Raw genomic sequence first — 25,634 nt, 5'->3', positions numbered from 1 at the left:
GAAATAAGCGAGTAGGTGAGTAGAAAGACAAAGAAAGGGAAGAGGGAAACTGAAGGTGGAGTGGAAGCTGAGACGAGAGAGGTTGGTTCCCTGAAGGTAGTGAGGCCCTAGGTACCAAGGTGCATATAAGGGTGATTAGGGGAGGACATTACCAAGGCATTGGCCAAGAATTGTCAAAACTGGATGGTAAGCAATGGCTTTCTAGTTAAGCATGGATCAGGACCTGATTCATTCTAAGTTTAGTTTCAGTTACAATTAAAGACAGGGATGTCTAGGCTTTAGCTATGGTTTGTTTTGTGGCGGTTATGAGCTGTAACAAAAGTCTGAATTGGTTACGGGTAAAGGTAGTTGGCTTTAGGTTCAGAAGAGTTATGGAAGGGTCAGGTTGGATCATATTCTCGAGTACCTCTGAGGGAGCCTTCCAAAAATGATGTGCCACCGGACATTCCCACCACACATGGAGATGTGTTCCAGGGTCAGAACAGCCACAAAAACAAGCCGCTGAGTAGTTGGGAGTGTATTTCGCTATTCTGGCTGGGACTAGGTACCACCAGGTGAGGACCTTATACAGTAAAACTTTGGATTGTGAGCATAGTTTGTTCCGGAAACATGCTTGTAATCCAAAGCACTCTTAGACTGTTTCTACCGCCACAACATTAGGCAAAGAGGTCTTAGTTGCGTACCATATCTAGATCCAGTCTGCTGTATCAAACATGGGCATTGATCCCTTTTTTATAGGTGAATTCACAGAATTTACACAATCGTATTGATTTGGGGGGGGGTTACTCTCTGGTTGAAATCATTTTGATTCATCAGTAAAGATGAAAAAGAGGTTTTAATATGAAAATATGGGTTAGTAAATATTTTGTTTTTCTTTAAATAAATGAATTAATATATAACATTCTATGTACCAATACTAGTATTTTGGTGTTTAGTATTCATTATGTGAGGATAGAAAGCTAAACCAGATCAGATATACTACTTATACTATTATTAAAGTGACACTAACCTCAGGCTTCAAAAGAAAAATAATCTATTCCAGGATGTTTAGCGCTTACTGCCAAAGGGGCTGAGGAGAATATATCCAGGTCTCCCAAAGTAGTAGGAAGAAAAAGAATTGGCTGCACTCCAGATAAGGTCAAAATCCAGATTTATTGACTGGACATCCCAGGATGTCCAGTCAATAAATCTGGATTTTGACCTCATCTGGAGTGTAGCCAATTCTTTTTCTTCCTTGATTATCCACAGAGGCGAGCCGGGGCGTGCACCGGTGTGTGTCATCAGGCTTTCATACCACCTTGAGCAGTGAGTTCCTTTTCTTCGATCTCCCAAAGTAGTACAGAGGTTGCCAGTCACACAAGCACAGTGCCATGTACACTGACAATTCAGGCTCCGTCTAGGTTTTTTAGTATTTATTGTTGAAGTACTTTAACAGGAGAGGGATTTATGGCCCCACAATAGGCCAAAATGATCAATAACAACACTAAGAGGACAAACTTCTCTAATTCTTCAATATCAACTTTTCTGGAGGTAGCAGGGAATGGCCAGTATAAATCTAGGACTCTACAGCAGCAGTCCATAAAAACAATTCTGCCACTTAGTTCCCCTGTGGCGCTCACACAGCTATCAGTCCCCAGCAAAGTCTCTACTCACAATGTCCCAAGAGGTGTCTGCCACCCAGCATCTGCAGGTAGATTCTCAGTGTGGGATATTACCTAGATCCTTTTCCAGACCCAGGACTTCAGTGCAGTACCCTCGAGCAAAAGTAACCCTCAGGCGATCTTCTCCAGGCTCTCAGCCCAGCAGCTGCTAAGGGCCCAGAATGCAATTTTTTGTTTCTCCGGCTAACTCCCGGAGCAACAACCCCCCAGGAGACTGGAACCCTCCCTTGAGGGAAAATAAAATCTGCTCAGGTCTCCTGCACAAAAACTCTCTAGCCACCTTCTGGATGCATTCCAGGGTTTGGCTGGGGCATGATAAATTTCAACTGTTCATTTGAATACCTGAGCAGATCTACCAATCATTCAATCACTGCTCGATTCACACATGCAATGTAGCCAAAAACTAAATTTACCTTACAGCCTAACCGGAAGAGGGCGCTGCATATCTATTCTTAACTCAAAAAGTGTCTTCTATTGCTGTCAGCCTCCTACAAGTCTCCACATATCTTTTTTTTTCCTCCTCCTTTTTTTTTTTTTTTTTGCTGTGATCTGACTTCCTGTTAGAGGGTGGCTATGTTCATTTTCATGGTCCCACTGAATGTAGGAATGTAACCACCTTCTCCTTCTTGCTCATGAGAAGGACAGGGGACTATAGACTATGGGATTGTTAGTGTGTATAGAGCAGTGCACATGACCACAACTAACGTGCACTGCTTGTTCAAAACACACAGTGCCATAAAGTAGTGGACATGTATGGATTATTTTTGGAAAATAAGTATATTGTTTATTGTCACTTTAAGAAACTAAAAATGGGCCTAACTTGTTTGAAGGGAGAACTTTATTGATTATTGTTTGTAACATAGATTGTCTTAGACAATGTTTTCCCAATACACTTTAGTGAGTCAAGCACATTGTTTTTTGTAACTTCAACTATATTATTGTAGCAGGTTCCGCTCATCCTGCCCGTGGCCCCACACCTCTCGCCGACCGCTGCCGGGACTGACACAAATAGTGGCAGGCTCTTTGCAGGGAGAGTGTGCCTGTCAGCAGCTAAGGAAGAATTACCCCATCCCTCTCCTCCCTCTCCTCCTCTCACTGTCTCAACACAAACAGCCCCATAGCAGTTCCTGGAGACAAAAACTACACAGAGCAGCTGACCTCAGGAGAAAATAAAGAAAGGACACCAGGGGCTGGCTGGGAGCTAGGGAGACACCACAAGAGAAGGGAGAAGACTGGACCCAGAGGAGAGGTGCTGCCCCCCAGGTCGGTGTGCTATTTCTCCTACAGACCTACGGCCAGTCGGGGACATCCTGCCTGAGAGGGGGATCCCAAGTGCATTCTCCAAGTGCACCTGTACAGATGGTGTGAAGAGTTCCAGTCGTAGCCAGTTGAGCTACCTGAAGCGTCTGCTTGATAAAGGGCATTCCTTTGGGCCTCAGTCGCAGGATTGGAGAGCCCATTGCCCATTACCACTTGTCCTTGTCCATTTTACAGAGATACTGCATGCAGACAACGTTGCCTGTGATTACCTACACTAGAACAACACTGTGCTGAATTCATCCTCTGCCAGGCAGTAAAAGTGTTCTTACTGCTCCAGGAGTTACACAGTGCACTTTGCATCACTCCTACCAAATAGGATTTCTAAGTGCACCAACTAAAGTGGCAAGTTGAAGATTTATGGCATTCTTCTTCCAAGGGACTGAAGTTATTGGTGCCATATAATCACACATAAAGATACTCAGGGCTCAGTTTATGTAGTGTATAAGCAGGGTAGTTTGACTTAAGAGTTACGCTATTTACCACTGAACTGGGTGCAGTGTTTATGGTTTTGCGGGCCTGTGGTGTCAGGGATCAGAAGGGAGAGGTCTGACATAAAAGAGGGTCATTCCTCTGCTCTCCTCCTACCTGGACTCATAGATCCTAATTGAGGTAGAGCGGTGACCAATTTATTACAGAGTTTGCTATTTTTGTCATCTGTCATTGTTAATGTGTTTGCCTCTGCTCTCGGGGTTACTCGTCTTGAGGAGTCCCCTGAAAGCAGCCAGATAGTACCATAGAGTTCTATTGCTTTTGATTCTTGGTCATTACTATACTGTTGACCTATTTGAGATATATTTGTCTACTGTTCAGCCATATCGCCATTGTTTATTACCATCTCAAAGACATTTCACAGTAAAGACTATATCTGTTTTTTACTATAATGTGTGTCTTTCATTGGTGGTGTTTACAATAACATTATTGTCAGGTGTGCTAGAGAGGTTAAGACTGTTCTTGGGGTGAGAGGCAGAGTACAGAACCAGATATATGAAAGGGGCTCCTGCAGGGGTAGCGCTACATAAAATAGTAAAATTAACAAGATAGCACCACTATGCATCCAACCACCTGTACAAATTGCAGAAAGTATATATATAGTCACAAAAAAGTGTCCCACTCTCCTTCAATAAAGTGCATTCAAATTATAGTGCATAAATAAATATCTGAAAAATCATCTATGTATAATAAATTATTCATAAATTATTAATTAACGTGAGTCCATCTTTTCTTTTAAATATATATACACAATTCATCAATAAATGATTCAATGTCTGTGAAAAAAGGGGTGCAGTCCCATACACCAGAAACTCTTCAGTAATTGCCTCTGATCACCACAGTGCCCTTCACCCCACCTTTGGGTGTCTTCTCACCTGCTTGAATGGACCTCACTAGTTAAAGTAGGTCTACATGCACTTTTGCACTTTGCACTGTTATAAGTGGCATCGCTCCCACTGGCTGTACATTCCAAATCTGTGGCTCTCAGCGTGGTGTCAATCATATAGGAGGCAAAAGGAAATAACCATAGCGCAAATTGCTGATATTCAGGCTGAACCTTTGAGAAAGCCCAATGGGTGCTACGCAAGAGGTGGGCGGTGACATAATCACGCTGGGACTAGGTGGAGTTGTGTATGCAAAGGATTGTATTGTGAAATGCTTGTTTTTTACTTCTGAAATGCGAGTGGATTTTTATATGGAAATAAATGCTTTTTATAAGCAATTTGCACAATGGTTCTTTTCTCTTGCCTCTTATATGATTGACACCACGCTGAGAGCCACAGATTTGGAGTGTATGGCTAGTGGGATCGGTGCCACTTATAACACTGCAAAGTGCATATGGACCTCCGTTTAATTAGTGAGGTCCATTCAAGCAGGTGAGAAGACACCCATAGGTGGGGTGCAGGGGCTGACTGGCCACTTTCAGCCCAGGGGGCAAGTACAAACCAAAGGCCCATGGTGCAGTGACTTGGCCCCCCTCCCACTCTCCCTCTTCCCGGCCTCCTCCTGACCCCCATTCCAGGCTAAAGCTCCGCTCCAGGTACTCTCTACTCATTGGCCAAATCCGGGTTCCCGACCTGGCCTGCAAGGGGCAGTTGGGGGGAGCTGGGACAGCTAGGTTGGAGCTGCCTGGCGAAAGAGAGTCTCTAGTGGGGCATGGAACCGGCCCCTGCTCAGACACAGTTTACACCATCCATGCTGGGGGGAGAGGCCTGCGCTCTGTCCTTGTCTTCATCTTGCACTCAGTAAGTTAGCAGTGGGGACTTTTTACTTCTCTTCTCCAAAAATCCTTTAGGCATGTCTGTGGCAGAAACAGTGCAGCCTTATTACGGGGCAGCAGAGAAGCCCTCCTGCCCCCTGGCCCAGTCCTCCCCTGGTGGGGTGAAGGGCACTGTGGTGATCAGAGGCCATTACCTTGGAGCTTCTGATGTATGGGACTTCAACCCTTTTTTTCACGGACGTTGAATCATTTATTAATGGATTCTATATATATTTAAAAGAAAAGATGGACTCACGTTAATTAAATAATTTATTATACATAGATGATTTTTACACTGTTTTCAGGTATTTATTTATGCACTATAATTTGAATGCACTTTACTGAAGGAGAGCGCTGCACTTTTTTGTGAGTATTGCAATCCAGCCATCACCTGGTCTGCATTTATTTTACTGTACAGTTGCTGAAATCAAACTGGGAATAAAAGTGTTCCATAGAGAGAAGCTAGTATATACTTACTTCACTTGATGATGAGCATCACTATAATGAAAAAGAAATGAAGGCCTCAGACAGACACTTCCAGGATTGCCAGTCACCACTTAAGTTAGCAAATCCTTCTATTAACCTCTATTTCGCCACCAAGCACAGAAGGGGACAAGGAGTGGTTTCTAAGGACCTTCGATTTCTTTTTATTACAGCAGTATTCAGCAGCGAAGGCAGAGAGAGAGAGGTATTTACGATCTTTGCAGGGCACAATTTTATTCACAGTTTTGATTTTGTAGATAGAGTCACTTTAAAGAAATCCTTGCCTTAGCTGATGTTTACTGAAAGTGCTGCCAAATATGAACAATTTAGCTCAGTTACAAATTACCGGGCAATAACCACAGAACAAAAACTCCTCTCTGTCTATCCTTGAGATTGAATTACTCCAGCACTGGGCGCTGGTATATTGCCCTTTAAAGTTACCTTTGCCCTTCCTCTGACAACCACTTGTTAGTGCTCTCAGCAGATGTCAGCAGACAAACATGGAAATTAAGGCTTAGCTGCTGCTGATTTTTGGCAGTAACATTTTGTATATCAGTAATCAGGCTGTTTTGACAGGTTATACTGCACCTTTTGCAGAATGGAAGATTGCAGGTGAAACGACAGATGGAGAAAATGATAAAGGTACTACTATTTTTACTGTGTTTGCAGTTTGGAAAAGAATAACTTTAAAATAAATCCAAACCCATTTTCTTAAAGTGGTACTTATCCCAGGAGCCTGCATTCACTATATCTGGTCTCCCACAGTACACAGAACATGGAAATACAAGAGTTTTAGTAAATATAAAATAATAAATGCCTTTTTTCAACAGCAGTTACAGCAGTCTTGTGACTTCTATCAGTGTCTGGTTAAAGCTTGTAGGAGGAGATTTAATTCTCCCCTGACTGTCCTATGAGGCTGCAGAACCCCTGATCCTCTGTCTGGGGAGTGCTTGACCTTGTGCTGATCACATGCACTCTCCCAAGTAAAAAAACTCTCTAGAAATATACACCAAACTAAACATGTGCAGCTTGCCCCCAAAGGTTCTGTACTACCAGCATATGGATGGGGGAAAGTAAAAGAAGGGGAGGACTAGAAAAGGCAGGATCAAACAGCCCTTTTACACAATGCAGATGATTAACCCCATAGGTTGCACAGTGAGTATAACAAGCATGCATGCACTGCAAATACAGACTGATTTTACTGTTTAGGTTTTGTAACAGTTTAAAGAGGAAGTAAAGTCACTTAAAAAAAAACGAGAAACAAAAAGCCCTGTAAAGAGAAAGGCATAATGAGCTAGTATGCACCGCATACTTGCTCATTATGAAGTACTTACCTTAAAATGAAGCCCCCCGCCAATCCAGCCCACTCAGCGACAGGACGGCCGACATGTCCAGCCGTCCTGCTTCTGGGTTCGCGTCCCCCGGCCATCTGATTGGCAGGAGGCATGATGTTCACGGCACTGGGCTCTGAAGGAACGGCACGGGTGACCGTTCCTTCAGAGCGCATGCGCTGATGACGTCATCGGCAGTATGCACTCTAAATATCTCCTAAATGGTGCATGTTTAGGAGATATCTATAGCACCTATAGGTAAGCCTTAATATAGGCTTACCTATAGGTAAAAGTTTGTGAAGTGGGTTTACAATCTCTTTAAATTTCATATATGCTTAACAAGTAAATTAAAGTTGTTTTTAATCTTTTTTAACATGCCACTTATAATAAAAAAAGATCCTCTACCATGAAGCTGTTCAGGCACTTCCTCTTAAAGGGTGACAACTTTCTCCATATTGTACTCCTACGTTGTCACCCCTGCATGGTCACCCCAGTTAGGGCTACAAGAGGTGGATCAAACAGACATTGTACAGGCATTGCCCACCATGTTCACTATTAGCAAGCCAGTGCAGAGCAATGACATGCACCTGCTACTGGAGAGAGGGCTTGTAGTGGCTGAAAAAGATTGGAGCAGATCAGCAGCACTGTGATGCAACAAAGGAAGAAATAGAAGTAAAAACTTTATTTTATTTAAAAACATGGGAATTTATGCTTTAGCAAAGTAAATGTCATCCTGTTAGGATGAGAAGCTAATCTAAGGCTCCAGGCAAACTTTTCAGGTGGGACAGAATGTGCGCTTTTTTTGGGCATTTCCACACATAGTGTTTAGGGCAGTTAAGTAATTCAATGGGTTGCCCTATGCACCAGAAAAGCACAAAAGAACTGCCTGACCCAATTTAAAAAAGAGTGTCACACCAAAGTCTACGGTGCTGCTGCAAACAGACTAGCATTAGCAAGATGTGTGGGTTGTCACTACCGTGCATCTACAAAAGTGCTGTGCGTTTTTGTGCGTTGCACTTGATTTTGCATTTTTTTCCACAACACACGTGTATGTGAAGCCTAAGTATCATTTTTTGCCAGACTTCACATTTAACCCTTAAAAACACCAATAAATGGTTTCTACAGCATTTGGGGAAAAACGTACTAAACGAAACTGTAATCCTCATGTTCTTCAACTATGCCATGAATTTACAGATGGCTTTAATAGTGAGAAGAGTTTGCCATCTAGTGTTCATTAAAAGTACAGCACCGAAGTAATAGGCTCAAATGATGTAATATTTACAAGCGAAAAACCAATAGAACAAAATGGACTTTGATGGCACAACATAGTCATACAAAACACTAGTTTATGTAAAAATTGTATTTTATTCCAAAACCATTAAAAATTAAAAAATCTTTAAAAAGGTCTCCTTTACAAAAATCAATATAAAAATAAAACATATATATAGAAACGACATTTATCCCTGTGGAGTAGTGTCTTCTATAATTATTAGTGGCCCTAAATGGAATATTAAACCCAGGTGTTAAATATTGATCCTAACAAGGAATATACCAATATATTGAAGCCTAAACATCAACGCTTCCTGTAAAACAGTAAGTATGGGTAACCAACATTAAGGTAATAGATCCATTAGTTTGTATTTTTCTTTGCTCTACATGTTTTGCGTCTATTGCGCTTCCTCAGGAGCATATAATTATGGGCCAGACCACTACTTCCAAAAATATAGGAAAAATAATTCATATTGTAGTTATTATATATACATAAATTAACCAATTCTAACTACACATATATAAGTATCCATATATATAGCACTACTTACAAAACTGCTCAACTGTGGTTGACAGCGAGGGGGGAAAACAACAACGGGAATCCAATCCCATTGTGAGGAGATGGGGACTGTGACGGTACTAACCGTCACTATGATTAAAAAATCAGATACTTGGTGGTTTGGATTGCTTCAAATGGGGTCTGTATTTACAAGTGATGCTAACGTGTATTGTACTGCAATGCAGCAATGTCTTCATATAGAGATGTGAAGATTCAATCCTACACTGGGAAACGTAGACTGTTATAGACAATTGCCATGAGGTCTGTGTGACGGATCAACCTGTCCCTGGATGGTAAAAACCCTGTGTATCATTTTCCTATGAGTTCGGGACATTGCCTTTTATTTCATTTTATGTTCACTTTATTCATCTTCTCAGTCAGACTCATGGCAGACTGCTAATGTCATCGGCTCAGCCACTTGTCGTCCACACATTGTTAAACATGCTAATACTGTCTGTGTTTTGAGATGGAATGTGTATTCCTGTTCCATTGTTAAATGTTAATGACCCCACATTGTTCTGGCCAGGTGGCTAGATAATTAGTTTAGGGTTATTCTGTCCCTGTATACAAATCTATCTGCATATGCTAATGTAACCAGACTCACCTGACCTGCTAGTGTATATAATGTGTGTGTGTAGGTTCAATAAACAGTTCTTCTTGCTTACCCTCAAAATAGAGTCTCATCTCATGTTTGTGGGAGAAGGCTATACCAGCTCTATCTCTCTTCTGCTTGGATCGCTAAATCACTAGCTCTGGTAAGAGCATTTCCTGCTCTACTCTACAGCATCCCTCCCACTAGGGGGAAGAGAACATCTCTGGCGGCGAAACCCCTCTTTCCATCGGGGCAGCCACTACAGGGACACATCTAGAAATGTCGACCACAGTTTAGCAGTTTTGTAAGTAGTGCTATATGTATGAATACCTATATATGTGTAGTTAGAATTGGTGAATGTTTATATAATAACTACAATATGAAGTATTTTTCTTATTTTTATAGAAGTAGTGGTCTGGCCCATAATTACATGCTCTGGAGGAAGCGCAATTGGTGTGAAACATGTAGAGCAAAGAAAAATACAAACGAATGGATCTATTACCTTAATGTTGGTTACCCAACGTGTGGTGTATTGGCTGCATCCTGGAGCCCCAGCTGCTGTGTAATTCAATCCGTAGACATGCATTACAGAATACCTATGCACATACAGTATATATAGAGGATTCTGTAACATATGTGTATGGGTAGAATTATATAGTAGCTGTGATTCCTAGACATGTAAAAAACAGGCATATTTTACTCTGTATAAACATACGCCCCATATATGCCCATGTGCAAATTTACTTGGTACATATGCACCACAAACAATGGCTGAATTAGGGCAACAGACTTCAACGGGTCTCAGGGGCATGCTATTCTTGCCAGGATAGGTGGGCCTATCTCTTCCTGCCACACTTGCTGGGAGGTTTGTAGAAACTACACTAACCCAAGAGCAAATGTGTCAAACACAAGGCTTGAGGGCCGAATACGGTCCCCCAGGTCATTTTATGAGGCCCTCACACCCCCCCCCCCTTGTCTCTGCCCCCACCACGTCTCAGCAGTTGGCAGCAGAGAGAACAACAGAACTCCTCCACCAGATCCTGCACTTCTCTTTGCAGCCACAGAGAGGCTTGTCTCTGCCCCCCCATCTCAGCAGTCGGCAGCAGAGAGGAGGACAGGAATCCTCCTACAGACCCTGCGCCTCTCTGTGCAGCCGCAGCACCACCTCATCTCTGCCTCACTGGTCTCAGCAGTCAGCAGACTCCTACCCTCCTCTAATCTTCCTTCAAATCCTGCACTTTCTGCTTTCCAGCTCCAGACCGGCTTCTTCCCAGCAGCAGCACAAAGTAGAAGGGGGGGGGCTCTTGACTTTTGACGGTGGGGCGGCTTGCTCTGGACAACTAGTCTTATGGAATTCAACCGACCCGTTGAGGGCAACCATACTGCTGATGTGTCCCACGATTAAATGGAGTTTGACACCCCTGCCCTAGAGTGTTTGGTCATTTCCATCTTTAGAGGGTTTAATTTACTGTACAGCAATGTAGATTTCCCTGTTCTGTAGTTCTATAGTTTTTTTTTAGTACAAACCTTACCGGGCCATCTTTAAGCAGGAATCATCTGTATCACATTGTTTTTGATCTCTATCTGTCTTAGTTCCTATCAGTCACCCAGAACACCTTCAGTAAAATACACTTGTACATCTATTCCTAACAAAGGGGACAAATGTAAAAATAACATCAATAATGCTTCCTTAGTACTGAAAGAAAAATGTACCCTGAGCTCTTGGCTTTACAAGCTTTGTGATTCTGCTTGCCAACTTTATTAATTCAGTTCCTGAAAGGAGAGTGTTGAACTGTGAAGAGCAATACATACCATTACAAGGTGCTAGCTTGCATTCCCTTACAGATTCTGGTTTCTCTCCATCGCATTGATCACCTGAACGACATAGGACTTGTCTCACTTCAATACCTTCACCACAGGTTACAGAGCACTGCATCGGAAATAAAAGATCACAGCTGAGATCAGCAACAAGCAAGCAGTAATAAAATAGTGAACCTCATCTCTATACAACTATAAGACGGTATTTTTCTGCCTTGTTTTCTCTTTATTCCTGCAATATAGATCTCTTATCTGCTTCAGGATTCTTTATTTGTTTGAAACCCAGCCAGTCCATTTTGTACATCACAGTAATGACTGTTATTTTATGGAGTTCACACAAATTAAACAAAAGAAAAGTACTACCACCTGGGCCACCAAGTTTTCTTTACTGCTGATTTACCCAGAATTAGATGTGTTTTTAGCAGATATTTTTTTCTCTCTATTAAATTATTTTTATTTAACAGAAAGCTTGACTGTGTGGTGGATTTACTGAAGGAAAAAAGACTTGCGCTTTGCGAGAACAGTTGCTCCAAAGCTTAGTAAGTGAGCAGAAGACAAAGGTAAAATGCTAGTGCTCAGGATATAAAGTAATTGTTACATCAAAAGGTACACAAAGTCCATGACAATGTCTATAGAAAATGGAAAAGGCCCGTGAAACAGGCTGTAGGTAGTAAACACACACTAAGGGCACAGCTCTAATTTGGAGTGAAGCCGACTCTGAATATAGCATAAAAAGAAAAACAGAAGAGCGCCTCCAAGTGTAAAATTTTAAAATATGCAAATGGAACAATCAGCCAAAAAAAAAAAAACTCACAGGGAGTACAAATATAAATATAAAAGGCTCATCTGGGGGTGACGATCCAGCAGCAGGGAGATCTGTGCATCCAATCCAGGTGGATATAAAGCCGCGGTATAGAGGGAACTCGCCAGGCAGGACTGAGTAATTCTGAAAGCCGAATGGATGGCAGTGTGGAGCGCAGCGCCGACTGGTGTGTGACGTCACCAATGCGAAGGAGACACAACGCATTTCAGAGCATGTGCAAGGCCCATACAGAGCATGCGCGCTCCTTTCTTAAGTGCTCCCCACGCCAGTTGGCGCTGCTCTCCACACTGTCATCCATTTGGCTCTCAACCTGAATTACTCTGTCCTTGCTGACAAGTTTCCCGCTATACCGCGGCGTTACATCTACCTGAATTGGATGCACGGATCTCCCCGCTGCTAGATCGTCACCCCCAGATGAGCCTTTTATATTTATATTTGTACTCCATGTGAGTTTTTATTTGGCTGATTGTCCCATTTGCATATATTGAAATATTACACTTGGAGATGCTCTTCTGTTTTTCTTTTTATAGTAGTGAGCAGAAGCTCTGCTGACTTCCATCATCCAATAATGTGCAAACAAAAATGCTGTTTTTTTTTTATTTACCTTGTACGTGATAGGGTGTTTTTTGCACAAGGAAGATTTCCCTCATTTACTAAGCTTTGGAGCAACTTCACTTGCAGAGTGCAACTGTACTTTGCAAAGTGCATAGTCTATTTGCCTTTAGAATATCAACCCCTATATGTCAAAGCATTGGCTTTGTATATTGTCCAGAGAGCCAATGACTGTGCAATATTCTGACATGAACTGAACTGCTGTTTACATTCTGCACATTCATCCTTGGGAGCACACTGCCTAAATGTTAGCACCACTTAGTGTACCATCCAGCCTTGTCCAGTGGCAGCAGCTTTCAGCCGCTCAAAGAGTTTTACAGGCTGCTGTCAATGGGACTGGATGATGCGCCTATGCCTTCTCCAAAATACTGGGATTGCATGCATGGCCAGTGTGCATGAAAGCTAAAGCTGCATTTGTTACTCTAATTTGTGTTTAATTCAGTGAAAACTATATACGATAAAGTGTGTGCAGGGGTTGTTAAAACACCACTCCTGGAAACTATAAAAATGATCACCTGCAGTGGGACTGTGCCTGCACTGCAAGTGTTAAATGGTTATATTGTCTGGGGGAGAAGAGAAACTTTACTTACCTGATCCTCTGCTCCCCAGCAGATGGCACCCTTCCATGCTCCAATGGTTGACTGTCCCTCGGCGCTCTCATGTCCAGAGCAGGGCTATGGGCCCTGTGCTGATCTTGATGATGTCAGGACCTTAGACCAGTGGAGCGTAGAGGAGAAGACACTGCGAAGACTGGTCTAGCTGCAAAGGATAGGGTGAGTAAATCTGCTTTTCTGTGTCCCCAGACCTAAACAATCAATTCACCCTTGCAGTAGGGCTGTAGCTTTATTTTATAGTTTCCCAGCATTGGACTTTAGGAGGAGTAAGAAGGCAAAGTACGGTTCAAGAAACAATAAAATAAAAACATTTCCCGTTTTTTTTTTTTACAAGTTAAAAAGTAAACTGTGACAATAAAGCAGGTGGTATGAATACTGCAATAACATATTCTTTCTTTAATTTTTAATAAAATAATTGCATAAAAGAAAATGGTTATAATCATCCAGGTATGTCTAGGGCTGCATGATGTCTAAATTAATGCCCTGGTTACAGCCAGGCTGGTTGCAGAGTCAGGTTTAGAAGTCACTCAGTCCTCAGCTTTTCTGGGGCAACACAAGAGCCAAAGTGGTACAAAGGGATGAGCTGAATGTATCTGGGTTTGGTTAGAGGCAGGTTCTGCACACCATGAATAAAGTTCAGGTTCCGAATCCAAACCACATTGAACTCAATAGGAGCCAAATGTTAAAAAATTGTAATGGCCATTTTCAAGGCTAATAGGCAGAGGTTTGTCAAACAAGTGGCAAGGGAGACTGATTACTACCCTGGGGAATATGTACCAAAGCAGGAAAAAAAGTAAAAAATTAAAAATAATTCTATATGGCGGGAGGAGTGTTTTTAATATTATCTATACCAGAACCTTTATCCCATATAGCTGTTAATGAGGGACCTCAAACAAAAAAATGGGGGTCCACATAAAAATACATACCAGACCCTTATACTAGATGAGGAGCTTGTAAGAATTTTAAGGTGGAGCCCCATGCAAAAAAACAAGTAAAAAAATTGTGAGGTCCCCCCCCCCCCCAAAAAAAATACATACCAGACCCTTATCGGAGCATGAAGCCCGACAGACCTGGAAAGTTCCCCCCCCCCACTCCCCCCACTCCCTTAACCATACTAGGCCACATGTCTTCAACATGGGGGGGCCTTGCCAGCACATTATTCCTATGTTGATGAGTACAAGGACCTCTTCCCCATAAGCAACAACTCACCCTAGCTAGTGAGAAGATAAAGAGCTAAGTGTCGGTGCTCAGGCTGAACGTCCAAACCAAATGTTATATGAATAAAGCCGGCACACGAAAAAGCTTCTTACAAGTAAAATTCTTTTTCCAGCATGGACACGTCAGCATTTGTCATGTTGTCACCTCTATCCATGCTGGAATAAAGAATTTTACTTGGAAGAAGTTTTTTCGTGTGCCGGCTTTATTCATATAACCTCTTCCCCATAACCCTGGCCCAGTGGTTGTGGGGATCTTTGGACGGTGGTTTATCAGAATCTGGATGCCCACTTTAATAATAATAAGGTACCCAGATACTGCCCCCCCCCCACCTATATGAATGAGTAAGGGGTAGTACATAGTATTCCCATCCATTCACGCACAAAAAAAACACTAAATATAGACACACAAACAAGCCCTTTATTAATCCCAGAAATGTGTCCCACTATGTACATCCATCATTAACCACTTCCGGGCCGCCTGCCACATATATACGGCGGCAGGGCTGCCCGGCTGCACAAAATCACATACCTGTATGTGATTTTGTGCACAAAATCTGGGGCGTGTGCGCGTGCCACTGGAGCCTTGCTCCCAATGTAATTGGCTCCCGTTGCTGTCAATCAAAAGTCAGTTAGCAAATAAGGAGAGAGAGGGGGCGGGGCCGAGACACAGCTTTGTGTCTGAATGGACACACAGAGCAGCAGCTCAGATCGGGTGCCCCCATAGCAAGCTGCTTGCTGCAACTACACTCAAAAGGAGGGAGGGGCGAGAAGAGGAGGATCTGAGCAGCCCTGTGCAAAACCACTACACAGGGCAGGTAAGTATACCATGTTTTTTATTTTTATAGAAAACAAAACAATCACTTTAACTCTCCCTAATTTTACTGATCAACAATGTCACTAGGAATGTAGGTACGGGTAATTCTAATGTTTTGAGATGCCACCAGTAGAAGACCCTTCCAATAGGGACACATATTGCCTGAAGACGAAATGGGGACTTCCTCCACATTTGAAAGATAGCCTCTCACTTCATGCTATGGGAAAGAGGGCTAGCGCACTGTGGTGTACATATTAAAAAATGCTGCATAAATTACTGGCAAGAAAGTGTCAAGATGAAACATAGAATTTTAGTGCAAAGCAGGGCAGTCCAAACCCAAGAGGTGGTGACAGACAAATGCGCGCGAAACATGTAGTTGCGGCAACCAGAAGCGTGCGTGTCACCGTCCACATCCGGCTAAGCGTTCCACCGAGGCTCCGGTCATCACTTCCGGTGACGTCATCTGCGCGACAGTTCCGGTGATCGCAGAGGATCCGGCTCTGGGTCTATGTAGCGGCTGCACACAGTACCTACCCAGGCTTCTCCAGCCGCAGTAACGTCCTTTGGCACACCGAAGGTCCTACATCACCTCTCCCTGTCTGTCACCACCTCTTGGATTTGGACTGCCCTGCTTTCCACGGCTTGGGATTCCCACAGCACCCCTGGGAGATACCGGAGACTCCAGGATCGGTTTGGCTGTTATTTTAACTTCAACTTGCACTCATTAAAATTCTGTTTCATCTTGACACTTTTTTGCCAGTAATTTATGCAGAATTTTTTAATATGTACACCACAGTGCGCCATCCCTCTTTCCCATAGTTTTGACAGTTTACACATCATCCCGTGTTAGGGATTTGGCAGCCTGGGTGTAACTTTTATTATTGGTCTTATCAACAATGCCATAGCCATTTGGTTTTTTGACCTCTCAGGAACCTGTCTAAAGGGTTAGCGCCTGGACCATTTTTTGTTGGATCTCACTTCATGCTGAATCTACAGTACCTAGTAAAACCGACACAGATGGCAATAAAAAAAAAATATTACAGCAGTTTTAAACTCCCCTACCTTGCTCAAAATGGATAAAAAAAAAAAAAAAAGCTTTTGGCTTTAGATACTGTATACTTTAATATGATACTATATATTGTTCTTTCCAACCAGTTTATATCTGATGTTCCTATGATTTAGCACAAATAGATCACGGATAACTTATCCATCAATAGCACAGTTCAGTAAGTGTAATAGAATGTACTTTACGCTTGCTGGCAGACCTAACCCCTACTTTAGAAAATATGGCATTAATCAGGAAAATAAAGTGAAACTGTATGATTGTTACTACATTTTCATCTTTGCTTGTTTGTTCAGTGTTCCATTAAAGGATTATTTTCATTTTTTTATTTATTGGTTAATAATATATTGTATTAGCACTCTCAATAGGAAAGCATTCCTAGAGTGATTTTGTTTTTAGTAAATATAAACAAGTTTAGCTGAAGACGGGAAATGGAAAAAATGATTGTGAGCCTCTGCTTTATATTTAATCAGTCTGCAGGTCTGCATAACTTTCAGCCTCAGTGGTTGGTAAAAGGCCAGATTTTTTAGATAGTCACAAATACTCCCAGGCAGCACAGTCAAACCTGGCTCCTTCATTGAGTAACACCTGTTTGGTTCCAAAAGTTACAGCTTTGTAGACACCCTCAATGATTGAGGCTATTTTTCCCTGCATTAGCTTATAGATAGATATGGAATTTTAGCAGATACTGAAGAAAGCTTTTACATTTATTGGCCTCATCTGATATTTTCATTGTAAACTGCTGTGAGCTATATAATATAAATTGACACCTATACATTGCTAATGTTAAATATAACATATTGAATATATATGGATTAGGGAATTTTACTATAAAAAATAACTCATATCGTCAAAAGAATTGGGACCCCTGCCTTTGCATGCACATGAACTTTAAAGGCATCCCAATCTGAGCCCGTAGGGTTCAATATTGAGTTGGCCCATTCTTTGTAGCTATAACAGCTTCAACTCTTCTGGGAAGACTGTCCACTAGGTTTAGGAGTGTGTCAATGGGAATGTTTGACCATTTTTCCATTTGTGAGGTCAGGCACTGATATTGGACGAGATGGCCTGGCTCTCAGACTCTGCTCTAATTAATTCCAAAGGTGTTCTATCGAGTTGAGGTCAGGCCCTCAAGTTCCTCCACCCCAAACTCTCTCATCTATGTCTTTATGGCCCTTGCTTTGTGTACTGGTCCAAATAATTTGGTGGAGGAGGGGGATTATGGAGTGGGGTAGTTTTTCAGGGGTTGGGCTTGGCCCCTTAGTTCCAGTGAAGGGAACTCTTAAGGCGTCAGCATACCAAGACATTTTGGACAATTTCATGCTCCCAACTTTGTGGGAACAGTTCGGGGATGGCCCCTTCCTGTTCCAACATGACTATGCACCAGTGAACCCCTACAGATTAAGACTGATGCCATTAAAGTTAAAGTTCATGTACTTGTAAAGGCATGCGTCCCAATACAATAGGTATATCTAGAAAATAGTTATATCATACTAAAAAAAAAATACATTATAATAGGAGTGTGAGAATACTTTTCCTGTCTTCTGGCATTGGCATGGTTTCATTAAGATATAGAAATACTATAAAATCATAGCAAATGCTTAAGCTTCAATTTACCCTTATTCACAGCATAAGTCCATAATATTTTTTGAAGATCTCCACCAGGTCAATTTTTTAAGATCGCCAGCAGGACACCTAGACCTCTTTATCGGATAGGAATCCAATCTTTAATGGGAATTCCAACATAGATCAAATTTAGCTTTGAGGCACTGGGTTCCTTGCACATTTTACCCCTAGGTTGGTTCCAAGCAGGATTTGCGGATGTATGTCATTTATTTGGTTCTGCGCTTTCACATACTCACCACAATTCTGTTATTCTATTTTTTTTTTGTGTGTTGTTTATACAGTATGAGGATAGTGCTCATTTTTGTTAAAAGGTTTTTAGTTAAGAAACATTGATGTGAAGTCTTCTCTACAGCGATTCCCTGCTTCACTACCTATTGTAATTAATGTGATTAATGTAGTATATCTATAACAAATGATGTGGACATATAACACTGACCTCAGACCAAGCACCTGTCTTCCATTGTGCAGGGCAGGGATTCCTGTTGCATGCTCGTCTGCTCTCTGGACGCTCTCCACTACAATACTTGCTGTGAACTGAGCGATTTGTACCATCATGAAGGGGCTGAATGCACCGTACAACACGAATCTGATATCCAGAACTCCCACAGCTTTTTGTGCAGTGTTCCCAGTCGTCAGCTACCCAGCTATGAGAGACACATTTAGACTATTATTACTTAATGTGGAGAAGAGAAAGCACATTTAATTTTTTCTCTAGATTTGGACAATACAGCAACAAACTGACCATTCTTGTTATCCTATGGTTTAAATGAACGCTGCATTGCTGCTCACATCTTGCGGCTTACACTAATAACTAGCTGCCGTTTTGAAGTTTGTCTATCCTCATTAATAAGGTTTCACCCAGTGGGTTCAGTGCAACACTGAGATAGGTTTTCCAATTGCAAGAACCCCACTGGATAAATGCGGTATATTTTATTGAAGGGGCTGGGTGGCTGGGTATTAAGGCAAGTTAAGGAACATATACTGGCCATATACAGTTTATATATATAAATATATATAGTAACAAGTTGGGGAATTTGTAGCTCATTGGTAGCACCAAACACTGAGTTTACTCCATGCCAGAAGTACGTTTTAGGGCTTTTCTGCCCCCTTTCTTTTAAAACAGCAAAAAGTTTCCGACGCAGGGGGGTTCTCATTATCAATGCAACAAAACATAGAATTCAGCCTTGTTGCTCTATCTTTGAAGCTTTAGTGTTCAAGCCTCATACCTTGCTCCTCCAGACTGCCAAACACAGTCCCAGTGCTCCTGCACAAAACGCTTTTCCTTTGTCAGGTTGACTGTTCCCCCTGCAGTTCCCAGCTGTTACATCCTCACAGGCTCGGGCCTTTTGTATGTCCTGACCTGGACAGTATGATGAGATTTGCACCTCACAGCTCCTTTCACTTATTGACCCAGTTGGGATGGTGGGGCCTCTGATGTCTAACTCTGTCTCTAACATATATGCAGCACACAATGGCTCCGTTAGTGTGCCTGTTTCCCAGACCGCCATTTCACACAGTGGCACAGACTCGACCTGCCACAATATATATATATGTATATATATATATATATATATATATATATATATATATATATATATATATATATATATATATATATATATATATATGTGTAACAATATGACTATTCAACTTATGATTATTTGGATGAGAGGATCATAGCTTACATAAATCAATTCAGCTAAACCGTTATTTGAATCAATTGCCAATTGTTTTTATCGAAAAGTGACAATCTGCAAATTGGATTGTGTCACTTCTCTTGCCGATTCACATTGAAGCGGCACGACTTCGGGGGGGGGCGACCTGTGAAGTCGCGTGCACCGATGTGCACCGCGACTTCGGCGCGACTTGCACGGACTTCATATAATGAATGTCTATTCAAGTCGCTCCGAGGTCGCCCCGAAGAAGTACAGGACCCTTTTTCTAAGTCAGAGCGACTTGTGTCGCTCCTATTAGAACGGGTCCTGTAGCAGTCAATGGACCACGACGGACCGCGACTTGTCAGGCTGACAAGTCGCCTGACAAGTCGCGGCAGTGTGACTGGACTCTAAGACATTTGGCCAGCATTATATTCATTGTATTTAGAAACAATGAAAACAATAAAAATAGCAAATACCTAACTGCAATAATGGGTGTTTTATATGTACCCGGAGCTTAAAAAACATTAATGAAACAATCCAGGAAACATATTCAACTACTTCTTCTTGCATTAAAGCGGAGCTCCACCAAAAAGGGGAAGTCCTGTTTTAATGACTTGTCCTATGCTCCTCTTGAAGAATTGGCTCTTTTGAGGAGCAGGGGAGAACGGGTACCCAATTTTGACAGGGACAGGTACCCCTTCACCTAGGCGATTAGAGCAGAAGTTCTCCTCCCTCCCTCCAGTTTTCTGGGAAACTGGATCCAATGCATCCACCATTCACAATGCGCAGCTCTGCTCGCGCATGCGCAGTGGGTACCCGGCTGTAAAGCCACAAGTTGTCACAGCTAGGTACACATAGTGAAGATGCCGGGGCAGAGGAAAGGCAGCAAAGGCAGCAAGAGTGGCTGGTTTTTAAAAGTCAGCAGCTAAAGTTTTTGTAGCAGCTGACTTTTTTTTTTTTTAATCAGGAGACTGGAACTTCACTTTAAGTATAATAAGCTATTTCTGTGAGGCATATTTGTTTTTGTATATAGCTATCATTTTATTTTCTCTTGACTATAAGCTTTTCTCAGCAGGACTTTCATTCCCAATTGTATCTTGTTTTTAAGTTTCACCGTCATTTTGTTTTATGGATTAGGATTAGGTATTATTCAACCTTGTTTGTATTTCTTACTTTGTGTATTGCCACATCAGATTTCGGTGCCTACATAAACTTCTACAAATATTTTTTTAAATAAATCCAATAAGGTTTTCCTCATTTCACAGTGCTGCACTACAGGAAACATATGAATAAGAACTAGTGCATACAAAAGCTAATGCTATACAAAAGGAACACTCACACTGGCTGTGTACACTCCTGTAAATTGCACATTCGGCGAATAGGTTTTGGCTTCTTGTTGGCTTCACAGAAGCTACGATGAACCATTTTGTTATCACTTTTTCTACGGCAACCGTATTTTGTATACTGAAAACCTTCAAAACATAAATTGAAAACAATTATTTGCAATTTGGAAACAGAATTGCCCACTTGTTATAGCTAATATTTCACTATACAAACAGAACACACATGTGCTAATGAAGGATATACCAAATCCAGTACCACGACTGTACCAACTCCGTTACTATCAATAAATATTTAAAAAATTCCTATATTATGGAAAACATGTGCTTATGATTATGAAAGAAGATTGGACTGCCCCTGGTTAGCAATGAAAATTTATTTTTGTTTTCACGCACTGAAATTACTGAGTTGTAATTAAAAAATAGTATCTACGTAGGAAAAGGAAAAAAATATTTTTGGTCGGACTTTAAAGGCAACTGGTTCACTGAATAGTATAAAAGTATATATTTTTTATTAATGAACAAAAACACGTGCATTGATAAAAAAACATGTACTTAGATGTGTATAACAATGACAGTAATGATACACCAATTACAGTAGTGGAGTTCCAAAGAACTATATAATTAAGTGAGTCCTCTTCCTCTTCTCCCCGGTCAACTAGCTCCCCCCCTCCTCTGCACGATTTAGTGGCTTTTTCGTCATTCCCCCTCCCGGACGACTCCCCTGTCTCCCGTCCCTGGGTTTTGATCACCCAGGGTATGGGCCTCAACACGGACCTGCCCGACTCGACTGCTATATTCTCCTGGTGGTTTGCTTCCTCTTTTGTGTCTCATTCTCTTACCTCTACTTTTACCACCCACTTCTTTTCACCTCAGGTCCCTATTAGACTGTATGCGCCTCACAGAGTGAAGTTGTCCTAGGTCCCCTTGGCTACCAATGACGTTTGTTATATGCAATTCTGTTCTGTTACTTTTGCCAACTTTGGCTGATTGTATGCTTGTAACTTTGCATTTTTATAATTCAATAGAATATTAAAAAAAAAAAATAAAATAAATCAAGTGAGTCCTTGTGTATCAACGCGTTCTACTTTCTGCTTCCTCAGTATACACAGACGGACAACATAGGATTCACTTGTTTGGAGACAAACTCATACAGGAGGAAACGCTCCCTGGGTAGGCACCAGGGCAAAAGAAGGAACAGCCAAATTTTACCCCACAGTTGTAGGGATAGAGCAGTAAGATGGTGGAAACTTGATCATATATTCTGGAAGTGAATACAAGTGCTGGATCTTGTGGCTCATAGATGGTTGATCACCCCCAAAAGGATAGAATATATATAAAAAGGTGAAATGCTGTCCACTGGCTGACGCTAATATTGCATAGTTCCATTTATTGGCTGCAAATTGGGTATAGCTTTTATGAAGCATATAGGGTTACTCAAACAAGAGGGGAGTGAAGGGGGGGGGGGGGGGCAGGACCAGCATTTCCTCCCTCTTTTTATATATGTTAAATCCTTTTTGGTGTAATCTTACTGCCTTATCCCTACAGTTATGGGGTGATATTTAGCTGTTTCTTCTTGTGCCACTGTGCCCACCCAGGAAGCTTTCTCCTGTGTGTGTTTATGTCTTCAGACAAGTGAATCTTATGTTGTCCTTCTGTGTATACTGAGGAAGCGTAGAACGAAACGCGTTGATGCACAAGGACTCACTCAATTGTACATTACTGTGATTGGTGTATCATCACTGTCATTGTTATACATAACTTAGTACATGTTTTTTTCAATGCACGTGTTTTCAGTGCTTTGTTTTGGTTAAAGTTTTGTACATTAATAAAAAAAATATGGTTTTATACGATTCAGTGTCCCAATTGCCTTTAAAGTCTAATCAACAACATTTTTTTTCCTTTTCCATATGTTATTGTATATACGGATGTCGCATTGCAGTGACTCCATTTCTATTTCAAAATGGTATCTACATATTACCATGCCTGGATTCACATACATTTAGCAGAATTAAATCTGACAATTGACAGTAGTTATAAGATTTATGGCACTGGGTGCGGAAAGCAAAAATCAGCATACAGAGTATTGAGTACTGAGTAGTATTAAATATCAGGTTTTTTTATAAGTATTTATAAACACAATAATCCTTAAAAAAATTAATATTTTAATATTATTATTATTATTATTAGTAGTAGTATTATTAATAAGAATTCATTATTAATAATTAAACTAATTAATAAATAAAATAGTGAAAAAATATACTTTAAACAATGTAACAAGATTGTAATAAATAGGCTTCCCCAAATCAATTTTGTGTTTCTGCACCAGAAGAGGTTAATGAAAATTTCAGCTGACATCCATCTCAAACATTCAGTAAAATTCTTACCTCCACCACATGGTTTTGAGCACTGAGACCAAGTCTTTAAAGCCCACTCGTAGGTATCAAGTTCTTCCTGCAGTACGTTGTTATTATTTATGGATGGCAAGGAGTCTTCGTGAATGATGTATTTGTAGGTTAAGCTGGACTTTGTGTCGTTCTCCTGGGGTATAACCTTCACAAACCACAACACAGAGCAAGTGTTAAGTTAGCGTCTCATAACAATTTGAAATACCGTATTCTGACAGTACCTGGAAATCAGAACATTCTGCAAGGAGAATACAAAACACTTCTGCCTCCAAATGATCCTGGCAGCCAAACGAACATTTTTCCATGAATACTCCTGGTGTTTTTTTGTGTTGCTGAAACTTATATGCCGTTGGCCACTAATGAGCTCCAAGAAAGAGTTCATTAGATCCTTCCTTTTAATTTGTTTCTCAGACAGAGGAGGCAGTCAATAAAAGTAAAATAAATCTGAAAAATAGTACCAGATGGTGTTTTCTTTCATATGTGGATTTATTTGTCCCACTGTATTGCTTCTCTTGTATGTACAACATAAAACAAAAGTATAATAATCATCTGCTTTTCATTTTAGTGGAAGCCTTGCTGGAGTAATTACAGCTTGGTGCTTAGTGATGCAAAGTGATATAAGAGAAGACAATCCACTCAAAGCACAAAATTGTCCTTGATAAAGACAAACGGATTTTCAGGATGCCAACAAAAATGTGATATAAAAATCTCAAATTGTATTGAAATAAATGTATATTTAAAATCAACAATTCCATAAAAACAATCACTGAATATCCAGTGATACATATGCAGTAGTTTCAGCTTGACATGTTTCGCCAATCATTGGCTTCCTCAGGAGACTCTTTGGGATGTTGCACAAAATGTCACTAAAGATAAAAACATAGGTAGAAATAGAGTGTGAACTTTGTAAAGTGATTGGGTATTCTTTGCAAAGTGAAACTTTACCTCATTTACTAAGCTCTGGAGCAACTGTACTTGCAGAGTGCAACTGCAGTTTGCAAAGTGCACAGTCGATTTGCCTTTAGTAAATCAACCCTAATGTGTAGGTAAACAATAAACATATGCAGCACATCTAAGTATATAGTTTGATGCAATACAAGAATTGTATAATTACTATTACACCTATACAAATATAGTATGAGTAGATTGCTTGGAAGGCTCTCTCACCTAGGGTGTTATAGTAGTAATAAAATTCTTATATTGCATCAAATAAAATACTTAGATGCGCTGCATGTGTTTATTGTTTACTTACACATTAAGTTTTTATCTGCAGTTGTGTGCAGTAGCCCAAAGAGTCTCCTGAGGAAGCCAATGATTGGCGAAACACGTTGAGCTGAAACTATTGCATGTGTGCCATAACCGCATGGATATTCTGTGATGGTTTTTATGGAATTGATTATTTTAAAAAATACATTTATTTCAATAACATTTTTGATTTTATATTACATTTTTGTTGGCACCTTAAAAATCCAGTTTTCCTCTAAAATTGTTGTACTTGTGTGGTGGGATGTAGTGCCTTTGAACCTCAGACACCAGGTAACTTAATCTATTCAAAGAAAACAGATAATACACCCACTTATGTATCATCCTTTAAACTTTCAAGACCTCTTGAAAGTGCAAAATGTATAAAAAAAACACAAAGCACCTAGCATAGCTGGTATGCCTTTAATGTAACCTGTACATAGTGAGTAAAGGCAACACACTTTCTTGATGCATTTACTGTATGAGGTGTGTATAAAAAGTTTGATAAATGGTCCAATATCTGAACGGCAACATGGGCCAGGTGCGCACATACACATGGCTATCCAAAGATATGGAGAAACAAATGTAGCAAACACAAAAAAGCCGCTCAGGTGAGGCAAGGCACTCCGGTGCCGGTCGGACCCGCCCATCCAGTAGTCAGGTATTCAAAGAGAAAAATTGACCGCACTCTGGAGTAGATGAACTAGAGGTGTTTATTCCCACAAACTTAAATACACAGGTGCATCACACAGACATGGGACAGGTTGACGCGTTTCACGATTCTACCGATCGCTTACTCATAAAAATCCAAGAATGTGTAGCAGTGGTTCTGTGATCAATTCCTAAAGAGGCCTTTTTTGACAGTTTCCAGAAGCTTTCTGAACATTGCCAAAAGTGTATTGTGAAGAATGATGATTATTTTGAAGGTAATTTGTT

The 25,634-nt window shown here is 41.0% G+C and overlaps 1 protein-coding gene across 1 annotated transcript in view; it reads right to left on the bottom strand.

Annotated features, from left to right (window-relative positions):
• Positions 1–25,634, bottom strand: part of ADAMTS3 (ADAM metallopeptidase with thrombospondin type 1 motif 3) — a 264,587-nt gene that overhangs the window by 7,844 nt on the left and 231,109 nt on the right. Inside the window, exons 18-21 of the mRNA XM_082244160.1 lie at positions 23,436–23,601; positions 21,048–21,180; positions 18,487–18,694; positions 11,276–11,393 (exon numbers count right to left, since the gene is read on the bottom strand). Coding sequence (XP_082100286.1) covers positions 11,276–11,393; positions 18,487–18,694; positions 21,048–21,180; positions 23,436–23,601 — 625 coding nt within the window. The remainder of the gene's footprint in view (positions 1–11,275; positions 11,394–18,486; positions 18,695–21,047; positions 21,181–23,435; positions 23,602–25,634) is intronic.

Source organism: Pelophylax lessonae (genome assembly GCF_965119305.1).
Source record: "Pelophylax lessonae genome assembly, chromosome: 1".
Taxonomy (NCBI): domain Eukaryota; kingdom Metazoa; phylum Chordata; class Amphibia; order Anura; family Ranidae; genus Pelophylax; species Pelophylax lessonae.
This window is presented reverse-complemented; position numbering and strand designations above follow the sequence as displayed.